We start from the raw sequence: 11,702 nt of genomic DNA on the forward strand, positions 1-11,702 counted from the left end.
CCATTGCCGCAACTTGCATTTCATTAAAGGGGGGGGGGGGGGGGGGGTCATTAAATTCCGCTTCATCTGTGTCACAATTACTTCAATATATTAATAATGAAAGCCTTTGTTTGGAATAGCAGCGAGGTGGTCGCGGACATGGGGAGAATGTCAATGTGTAAATAGATGTACTAAGAGGTAAGAGAGCTGCTCATCTAGACAACAACTGTGATCAGAATAACTCTGTCAGGATAATGCTTAGAGTAGAGATGAATATGGCAACATTGCCTGAAGCAAGCCCCGCGGGGATCTGACTTGTAGTGAGTCAATGGAACAGCTTAAAGCCATTCCACAATTAACGGCATCCTTTGTGTTTTGATAATGGCTCAAATGTCATCAATTCGGAGGATGGGAGACATCCTTCATTACTGCCAAGCAGCCAGTCGGAGAGGGTGAGTGAGTAATTTTCTCTGCAGCAGAGAGCAGGCATGGCTGAACCTTTACACCGGTCTTTGACCTGACCCACTGGCTGCGTTCAGACTGCCAGTAATATGTGTATATGGACATATTATGTATAGACGTATGTACTGTAATATGTGTAGCGGTATAATAGACATATATAATGTGTGTGGGTTGCACGAAAGAGCACAACAGAGAGCTCCTACCATTTCCCTGTAGACGACAGAGAGGATAACATGACACGAGGAGACAATGGCTGGCATGATGTATGCAGGACGGAATGGATATTCACCTTGTGTTTCTAGGTGGAAAGGATGCTGCCAGCTCACACATTTTGTTTTTCAACCGCCTATGGGCTTTGTGACACAGTACCTAGAAATGGATATATTATCCTTCAAAGTCTGTCCATTTTGAGTGGAAAAAACGTAATTTTGTATTTACCGTTGTTACAGTTTTGTTCTTATAGATGCATTATTTATTCCGTTTTGGAATATCTTCATCACAAAGTTCAGGGGCAGGAAGTGAAGATCCGGACGTAGGCGGAGCTTATGAGGTGACCAGACCTGGAGAGTCACTGGTCTTAACTCTTTTTGAGGTTCTCAAGGTAGTGGGTTAATATGGTTCCACTTATTCAATAGTCTGACATTTGACAGGCGCAGAGTTGAGCATAATTAAAAGAGATCTATGTTTTTACATTTGAGAAAAACAAGAAAATAGTTATGGGTACAAGACTGTGTACCTAATGGAAAACTGGAAATCTGTCCAGGAAAGGGTTAATTGCATTTGATGACCAGTCTCGAGCGAACGCTGTGGAGCTGAGAGGACAGCGTTACGAAACTAAACTAAACTAAAATAGTCTAAACAACAGACAGAATACACTATTGGAATTATATACTCATGATTACCTCAATTGTTTGCTTTTAAACGCCATAGTTTTAACGTTTTGTAAGTTTTATTCATGGATTCAATGAATAGAAAGATGGTGGCGAATACCGCAATAACCAACGAGAATGACAAGGGATACAAACGTTGAAGAAGTTGTGCTTTTGTGATTGGTCGAAGACTATAGTAGTTACCATGGAAGCGAGTAAAGATATAAAACAGATTAAGTTAAAGCATTTACCTTTACTAGTTTTAACAGTATAAGAATAAAATAATCTATACATCCATCAAAGATTATGAGCCTACACAATGCAGTTTGGCCGTGATAGTTTTGATCTTCAATGGGTGGCTACAATGGGGGAAGATCACAGGTGGAACCTCACTTGACTTGGAATCAAGGTGACATAGATTGGATTGATATACAAAAGAGTGTATAATAATAATAATAATAATAATAATAATAATAATAATAATAATAATAATAATAATAATAATAATAATAATAATGATGATGATGATGATGATGATGATGATGATGATGATGATGATGATGATGATGATAACAATAATATTAATGATCATATTAATGATAATAATAATAATAATAATAATAATAATAATAATAATAATAATAATAATAATAATAATAATAATAATAATAATAATAATAATAATACAGTAGTACTTCTACTACCATGACTACTACTACTACTTCTCTTTAATACAATATCTTATAGAATAATGCCACTCTGATAATACATGTCATATTATGTCTATGCAGTGTAGGTACCAACTACGGCACTAAAGGATAAAACAACTTTCCAATCCTGTGGTGCCAATTAGTGTTTGGTGCTGTTTATTAGAGCGCAAGGTCGGAGGAATAACGACAGCGTTAACGGTTGCTGCTACTCTGTTAGTGAAATCTTCCATTTCAGTACACGTGTGAAATCAGCATATTGTCATAAACATGTCTGTTTTTCTCCAAAAACCTGCTGCACAACACGTGCTCCAGCTATTGCACACAAGTTCTTAATGTGAAAACAGGAAGAGAAAAAAGCCACTAAGGATTCTGAATTCCTGTTTTAAAGGTTTTAAGTAGCATCATTTAGCAAGTGTCCAGTTGGAACCAGTTAATTTTTTTGAGCCATACAGTAACTGCACTGAATACTCCTTCCCCATGACTTTCCCATAACTCACTGTGCCAGTCTGTAGACAGTGAATTACATTTATTTCACTGCAGTACATTCCAATGGTGCTGTGCAGAGCTCTATATATAGCTGTATATACCTGCATTATAATCCTTCTATATACCTACTTATACACCTGCATTAAATAATTATTATGCCTAGTTTAATCACCTGTACATTGTATATTATTATTGCACTTTACTGTTACATGTGCACTCTAGTTGGATGTCAAACTTATTTTTGCTGTACTGTAGTTGTGCTGTATAATGATACATTTGAATCTAATCTAATCTAATCTTTCCTGTAAAGTCGTTTTGATCACATCTGCCCATTCGATCGCATCTATTAAAAAAATCAAGACTTTGGAAACTACAACTGGTATCCTATTAACAACACAATGTGATGCTGTTGTTCTTTGTTCTGCATGTATGATCAATTTGAATGAAATGGAGTCATGTTCTAAAACATGGAAAAGAGTAAACACAGCAACCTCTCTCTCTCTCTCTCTCTCTCTCACACACACACACACACACACACACACACACACACACACACACACACACACACACACACACACACACACTCACACGCACGCACGCACGCACACACACACACACACACACACACACACACACACACACACACACACACACACACACACACACACACACACACACACACACACACACACACACACACACACACACACACACACACACACACACACACACACACACACACACACACACACACGGCTTACCGTGGCAATAAGCTTGTCAACGCAGTCGGGTGCCACGCTGTGGAGGTGCGTGAGGTGGAACTGCAGGTGGATCTTATTGTTGAGCATGTCCTGGCAGAGGGGGCATCGGTACATGGGTTGGACAGAGTGCTGCGTCATCACGTGCATTCTGAGGCGGTTCAGGTCCGTGTTGCTGAATTTGCAGTAGGGGCACTGGTACATCTGGACAACGGGGGGAGACAGAGGCAGAGAGAGGAGACATGACGACCGGGGAGCAGGTTAATGGGGTGGAGGTGGTGTGTGTGTGTGTGTGGAAGGCCTGCTCAGTGAGAGGTGGTAGATTAGGAGGAGGACTGCTTCCCCCCCTCCTCTCCTGCAGCAATGGGCCCCTCTGATCACAGACCACTGGGTAATAGTGAGCAGTGAGCACCACTGAGTCTTGGCAAGCACTTCAAAGCGCTCTCATCTCTCAAATACTATATTGATTTTCCACCTTTTGCACAATTAGCAATGCAACTGCAGCAGAAAGGCAAAACTAATTTTAAGGAGATTTAGGGGGTGGGTGCGGGAGGGGGAGATCATGCATGATATAAAAAAGGTCTGCTATTCAGATAAGTGTAAAATGTGCAGAAGTACATCCTTATTCCTTACATTCCTTCTTGTCTCAACTGACGTGTATGATTTAGGCTCATGGTGACAGTCTGGTGATTCAGGAGGAGGTACTGTAACTAGGGATGTCCGATATTATCGGCCTACCGATATTGGCATTAAAATGTGATATCGGAAAATATCGGTTATCGGGTTTTTTTCTTTTTACATTTCTATAACCTTTATTTACCCAGGCAAGCAAGTAAGAACACATTCTGATTACATTTATTGTCAAAAGTATGCATAATGTTGTGTTAATTCCACAACAAGAGATATGTAATGTTAATTACCTGAAATTATTCAGTTTTTGGGGGGGGGGAAACCCTGCATATATCGGTATCGGTTGATATCGGTATCAGAAATTAAGAGTTGGACAATATCGGTATATCGGTATCGGTAAAAAAGCCAATATCGAGCATCCCTAACTGTAACCTTCCCTTTATTGGAAATAATTCCTTCATTCAAAGAGTCGGGGTAACATTTTATCTCGCGGCTCACGCGGTCCTCCTACCTGCTCCGCAGCGCTCTTCTCTGCTGTCCTGGGACGCTTGGAGCAGAGCGGGCTCTCTGAGGTCTCTGACCGAGAGGATGGCCTTTTGGAGGGGATCGGGGAACCTGTCTGGTCCCTCTCCAAATGGCTGGACACTGCTGAAGAGATGGACATACACACGCACGCACGCACACACACACACACACACACACACACACACACACACACACACACACACACACACACACACACACACACACACACACACACACACACACACACACACACACACACACACACACACACACACACACACACACACACACACACACACACACACACACACACACACACACACACACACACACACACAAAACCACACACACAGGGAGAGAGGAGGGGATGCATCAAGACAAGGTGAAGACTTGGCAGCCTGGGAACAAGTCAATCAATAACACTGTGGATAAAGGGCTTTGAAATGTCTTTCTTAAATGTGATATAACTGCATTTAATGGGACTTGGGCAGGGAAGCTGTGGATCAGCCAACTCCAAACCGCCACACTCTTTATACCTCTCTTCCTATGCCACTGCGGAGAGACACACACAGCCAAGACGCTTTGATGGGCTGTCTCTCCCAATGCTGGGTGGTTAGGACATCAGACAACACCACGGACAGCTAATCAAAACATTAGTTTGCCACGGTGGGTAGCTTTAAGGTTTCACTGCACCTGTCATTCCACGAGGGATTTACCAAACTTAAGACAAAGCAAACAACTTCTCCTCATCCCGTCAGACAGCATTAAAGGCTAAGATCAGAATGTTGGACTCTTAGCCCTATTTCCTACATACCAGCACAATCCATGCTGTTCTTCATACTGGATAATACCCACAGCTTCGGCTAGTTAGCCACAAAGCCAATGCAAAGTCATTGGGGCTGCGCTCCAGTCTGTCCAAGCTCTGAAATAAATGCTGAGACCTGCGTTGGGGTGCACTGTGGAGTAGGTTTCAGCATTTGTTCCGGGGGTTATAAAGACTGGAGCGTGGCCCCAGCCATTCTAGATTAGTTTTGTTGCTAACTAGCTGGAGTTGCAGGTATCTAGTATGCAGGATGGATTGTGCTGATAAATTACTCTGATTGACAACATCATTGGTGAGCATGGAATAGGGCCAGGGGTCCATATTCTTTAATGTAAGAAAAGTATCAAACTCAAATTCACATCAGGATGTTTTTCTTTGAATTACGTTTCCTCCTTTGCAGTGAGTCTCCTGCAGGTACTCTGACCTGCATACAGCACGTTAAGCCTGGATACTGAGTCACAGCTCATTTGCAGTATTCTCATGTTACACAGCTCATTTATCCGTGTTCCCATATAGAGTAGCTGGGTGACAACAAGAGATATCTACAAATAGTCAAAGATATATTGTAATACAGATTACGACAATAATAGAAATGCCACAGTGATCCTGACAGCGATGGAGTCCAAGTCTAATGACAGAAAAAGACTGTTATTGACTGTATGCAAGTGAAACAAACAATTACAACAAGGAGCTGACTGATTCAGGAGGCCACACACGGGCTTCTACGGTGTCCCACAAGGACAATCTGAGGAAACAAGCAATCATTTTGCTCTTTAAGCAAGCTCTTCATTAGGTTCTTAGATGATGCCAGGGATGAAACAGAAGCTGTGTGTGTGTGAGCAGTGAGGAGAGGCTGATATCCTGAAGCAGTGGTGGAGGCGGGACCTCTAGCTTGACCCTTCTTAGAAAACCCTGCTGCTCTTTGTGCCCACACAGCGAGCGAGTGCCAGAGCAACTCTCCACTTAATTGGAATTGCTGTAACCAGCTAAGCCTTCTCCAGTGTGTTGTGGGCCCGACCAAGTGGCCTGTGACAAAGAGAGCAGGCGGGGACACACAGATTCACAGACCCTCTCAAGCCAAAACTGTGTATTTCCCCCATACAACTGTAGTGCAAGGCTGCACACAACCACCGCCCTGCACTTGGCGGAAATAAAGAATAAACATATGGAGGACAATTACCCCCTACACACACACACACGCACACACGCGCGCACACACACACACACACACACACACACACACACACACACACACACACACACACACACACACACACACACACACACACACACACACACACACACACACACACACACACACACACACACACACACACACACACACACACACACACACACACACACACACACACACACACACACACACACTGTACCAGGGGTTTCGCAGATGACATTAGCCTACTTGTTATTCCCATGCACCGCAGGAGGTACAAGACAGACATGTCTCGGGTCTCAGTGTGTTGAGATGTAACAGAGGCTAATTGTCAGGTAGCTGCCCGTCTTCAACAAGCGCTCCTTCTCCTGCAGCCACTACAGGGCAGCGCTTCACTACCCAGCAGAATGCATCACACAGCTAATCCTTTTAATACCAACTACACGGGAATTAACAAAACAAGTGCCTCTCCCTCTCTCCACCTCCACCAGGCAAGGCCTAGCACGACAAGAGCTTCTGTTCAGTTAACCAGAGCACTGCTCCCCTTCATGACAAGCCAGAGAGAGTGAGAGAGAGAGAGAGAGAGAGAGAGCGAGAGAGAGAGAGAGAGAGAGAGAGAGAGAGAGAGCGAGAGAGAGAGAGAGAGAGAGAGAGAGAGAGAGAGAGAGAGAGAGAGAGAGAGAGAGAGAGAGAGAGAGAGAGAGAGAGAGAGAGAGAGAGAGAGAGATAAACAAATTAAATAGTAGAGGCAAACAGAGGCATCACAGCTGAGTAAGAATACTGAGCTAAGCTGCGGTTGGTAAGCAGCTAAATCCACACGGAGCCAGCGTGGGGAGCTGGGAGCAGCCAGCGTGGGGAGCTGGGAGCCGCCCAGTGCCTCACCGCCAGCGGAAAGAATTCACTGTGAAATTTAAGGAGGTGTCTTGCCGGCCCCTAACAAGCCCATAAAGAGTTAAATTTGGCCTGATTTGTACAGTCCTGGAAGGGCAAATTGAGAACAGGGGGCATTTGAAGGGGAGGGGTGGCTTGGTGGGGGCAGGGGGGTCAGGTTAAGCGGGGCTGACCACGCTCCTGCTCCAGACATTAAAATGTCAGCTCCAATCAGGACGGGGGCAGCTCAGCTGATTACCCAGTGGGGGACCTGGCGTTGGACAGAGCAGCCTGCTACGTCTCCCAGAGACACCGGATCAGCCGGGGAGGTCTTATTAGGGTCCAGTCACAGCCAATCCTATTAAACACATCCACCAATAAACAAAGGAAATGTTAAACAAAAGGAACCTCCCATTCGCTGACATTAACCTCTCAGTCATGCCACTGTCCTCCTCAACACCTCCTCCTCCTCCTCCTCCTCTACAACTCCACTTCACTCCACCCCCACTTCCCCAACTTTCCCTACTCTCATCAAGGAAACATGAGTGTTGTCACAGTGTTGTCACAGTGTTGTCACAGTGTTGCTACCAGTGTTGTCACAGTGTTGTCACAGTGTTGTCACAGTGTTGTCACAGTGTTGTCACAGTGTTGTCACAGTGTTGTCACAGTGTTGTCACAGCCAGACCTATAACTATGTTTATACTACTAACTACTAGGGCTGACCCCTATTAGTCGAATAGTCGACTAATCGATCGAAAGGAGCCGTAGTCGACTGCCAACCTCTTAGTCGAATGAAAAAAAAATGTATTTAAATTTGTTTAAATAAAAAAATATATATATTTATTTTACTTTTTTTTATCATTCTCTCCAAAAGAAAAGAGGCCTAGAAGCGTGGCTAACGCTAATGGCACGCATACCAGAGGCTAACTGCCTAAGAAAACAGGCACAGAGGCACTGAAAGAGGATTTCACCCATCTAATGAACACACTAGACTAGACAAATATCAAGATGTATCCATCAGTGGACCAATTGCATGCTTTTGCAGAGGACAAGAAGCCTTCCGTCGACTCCTTCAGACATTAAGCACCCCCCACAGCCCAAATGAAAAAAAGAAAATATATATATATACTAATAGTCGACTATCGGCTAATGTCGGCCAATCAAAGTCGACTATCCAAATCCTTAGTCGGGGACAGCCCTACTAACTACTATGCTACTATGGGCGGGATCCACAAAGAATGGATTGCCTGCACGGTGATTGATTGATTGAACATTTTATTAACAGATTGCAGAATGGGTACAATACAGTACGGCTCAATACACACAATTGTTAAGGGGATGCAGACCAGAGAAAGACGTTCGTCTTGTTTACATCAGGGTCCCCCATTTTCAATTCATAATGAATTGTAAGTAAGGGTGCAATTAGCACCATGCTATATAATATGCTATACTATATACTATGCCTATACTACTAACTACTATGCTACTATGTCTATACTACTATCTACTATGCCTATACTACTAACTACTATGCTACTATGTCTATACTACTATATACTATGCTACTATGTCTATACTACTATACTATGCCTATACTACTAACTACTATGCTACTATGTCTATACTACTATATACTATGTCCATACTACTATCTAATATGCTACTACCGTATGTCTATACTACTAACTACTATGCTATTATGTCTATACTACTATCGACTATGTCTATACTACGTTCTACTATGCTACTATGTCTATACTTCTATATTTTATACTACTATATCTATACTACTACTATGCTACTATGTCTATACAACTAATATGCTATTATGTCTCAAGTTGCACTCAAGTTCGATACTGCTGGACAAACAATACTACTCACCCTTAGCCACCAGAGGCGTCTCCCTCCTGCTGACTTGGTGCACACAATCTGTAAGTCACTTTGGATAAAAGTGACTTAATGTAAATGTAAAATATGACCCATTTGTGGTGATATTTCTCAATGATCTGGTCAATCTATTTCAGTGTGAAAAAACATAAGCAGTGTACCTCCAGTTCTGGGGGCCTGAGACATTACATTATGTTATGTTGTGTAACTTGTGTTGTGTTGTGCTGTGTTGTGTTGTGTTGTGGTGTGGTGTGTTGTGTTGTGGTGTGGTGTGTTGTGTTGTTTGTGTTGTGTTGTGGTGTGGTTTGGTGTGTTGTTTGTGTTGTGTTGTGGTGTATTGTGTTGTTTGTGTTGTGTTGTGGTGTGTTGTGTTGTTTGTGTTGTGTTGTGCTGTGTTGTGGTGTGGTGTGGTGTGTTGTGTTGTGCTGTGTTGTGGTGTGGTGTGGTGTGTTGTGTTGTGTTGTTTGTGTTGTGGTGTGTTGTGGTGTTGTGTGTTGTAGTGTGGTGTGTTGTGTTGTGTTGTTTGTGTTGTGGTGTGTTGTGGTGTTGTGTGTTGTAGTGTGGTGTGTTGTAGTGTGGTGTGTTGTAGTGTGGTGTGTTGTGGTGTGGTGTGGTGTAGTGTGGTGTGGTGTGTTGTAGTGTGGTGTGTTGTAGTGTGGTGTGTTGTGGTGTGTTGTAGTGTGGTGTGGTGTGGTGCGGTGTGGTGTGGTGTGGTGCGGTGTGGTGTGGTGTAGTGTGGTGTGTTGTAGTGTGGTGTGGTGTGGTGTGTTGTAGTGTGGTGTGGTGTAGTGTGGTGTGGTGTGGTGCGGTGTGTTGTGGTGTGGTGTGTTGTAGTGTGGTGTGTTGTAGTGTGGTGTGGTGTGGTGCGGTGTGTTGTGGTGTGGTGTGGTGTAGTGTGGTGTGTTGTAGTGTGGTGTGTTGTAGTGTGGTGTGTTGTAGTGTAGTGTGGTGTGGTGTGTTGTAGTGTGGTGTGTTGTAGTGTGGTGTGGTGTGGTGCGGTGTGGTGTGGTGTGGTGCGGTGTGGTGTGGTGTAGTGTGGTGTGTTGTAGTGTGGTGTGGTGTGGTGTGGTGCGGTGTGGTGTGGTGTGGTGTGGTGTGTTGTAGTGTGGTGTGGTGTGGTGCGGTGTGGTGTGGTGTGGTGTGGTGTGTTGTAGTGTGGTGTGGTGTGGTGTGTTGTAGTGTGGTGTGGTGTGGTGTGGTGTGGTGTGGTGTGGTGTAGTGTGGTGTGTTGTAGTGTGGTGTGTTGTAGTGTGGTGTGGTGTGGTGCGGTGTGGTGTGGTGTGGTGTGGTGTAGTGTGGTGTGTTGTAGTGTGGTGTGTTGTAGTGTGGTGTGGTGTGGTGTAGTGTGGTGTGGTGTGTTGTAGTGTGGTGTGTTGTGGTGTGGTGTGTTGTAGTGTGGTGTGTTGTGGTGTGGTGTGTTGTAGTGTGGTGTGGTGTGTTGTAGTGTGGTGTGTTGTGGTGTGGTGTGTTGTAGTGTGGTGTGGTGTGTTGTAGTGTGGTGTGTTGTGGTGTGGTGTGTTGTAGTGTGGTGTGTTGTGGTGTGGTGTGTTGTAGTGTGGTGTGTTGTAGTTACTGTATGTGTGCATTGTGCATCAAGCTGAGCCTAGTCTCTCCTCAGCACAGTGATCTTAGCACAGCTATGACTGCTTACTATCAGGATGGAAATCCTCACACATAAAGTGTGGCTCGCTCATAAAAAACAAGACAGCCGACAATCATTCAAGTGAAGACTTGGACTTAAGGGGACAAGTGGGGATGTTGGGGGGTTGGGGTGGGGAGGAGGGATGGGCGGGTACCTTTTACAATCGTAATTTGAATAATGCAGCTGTTCTTCTATGCTTGTATGCACTTTTATTTCCAACATATGCTGCAAACAAATGTATGTCGGGTTGAAAAAAGAACAGCTGGTAAGAGAGAGGAGGTCAGAGGTCTTCTGTCTGGCGTGAGACAAGAGACGTGTAGAGTGGACCTTGTCGAATGTAGCCTGGGCAGACCAAATTAAATCCAATACCAGTTCCGTGTTGCTGAAACAGAATTAGCATGTTGACAGGGTGCCGGGCGAGGGCTCCACATACGATAAGCATGGAGGAAGTAAAACAAACTCAAACGGTCTCTCCTAACCATGCTCAATTACAACTATATTTCAGCTTCAATGAACAGACAATTAGCTGCATGAGAGAGATGGGATGAGTGGCTGTTTATTTGAAGGGGTGGAGAGCTGTAGCAGAAGGGCCCAAAGCAGCTGCCTCGGCCTACAAATGTGTTGTGAATGTCTCTGTGTGTGCACTCTTGTATGTATACGTGTGTGTGTGTGTGTATATGGCGGAGCCTGTGAGTGAGTGGATGAGAGAGAGAGAGAGAGAGAGAGAGAGAGAGAGAGAGAGAGAGAGAGAGAGAGAGAGAGAGAGAGAGAGAGAGAGAGAGAGAGAGAGAGAGAGAGAGAGAGAGACTCACAACACAGCCTCTCCTCGTCATGGCCTGTTAGGACTCCATAAAATCTGATCAATCGCTCTCTTTTAAGAATCTCAA

The 11,702-nt window shown here is 44.2% G+C and overlaps 1 protein-coding gene across 1 annotated transcript in view; it reads right to left on the bottom strand.

Moving 5' to 3' along the window:
- The window catches only part of zfhx3b (zinc finger homeobox 3b), a gene marked incomplete at its 5' end in the record, with an annotated part of 130,807 nt that overhangs the window by 18,590 nt on the left and 100,515 nt on the right, over window positions 1-11,702 (bottom strand). The window contains 2 exon segments of the mRNA XM_084337139.1: window positions 3,268-3,468; window positions 4,406-4,539. Coding sequence (XP_084193265.1) covers window positions 3,268-3,468; window positions 4,406-4,539 — 335 coding nt within the window.

Source organism: Notolepis coatsorum (genome assembly GCF_963971535.1).
Source record: "Notolepis coatsorum genome assembly, chromosome: 20".
NCBI lineage: Eukaryota > Metazoa > Chordata > Actinopteri > Aulopiformes > Paralepididae > Notolepis > Notolepis coatsorum.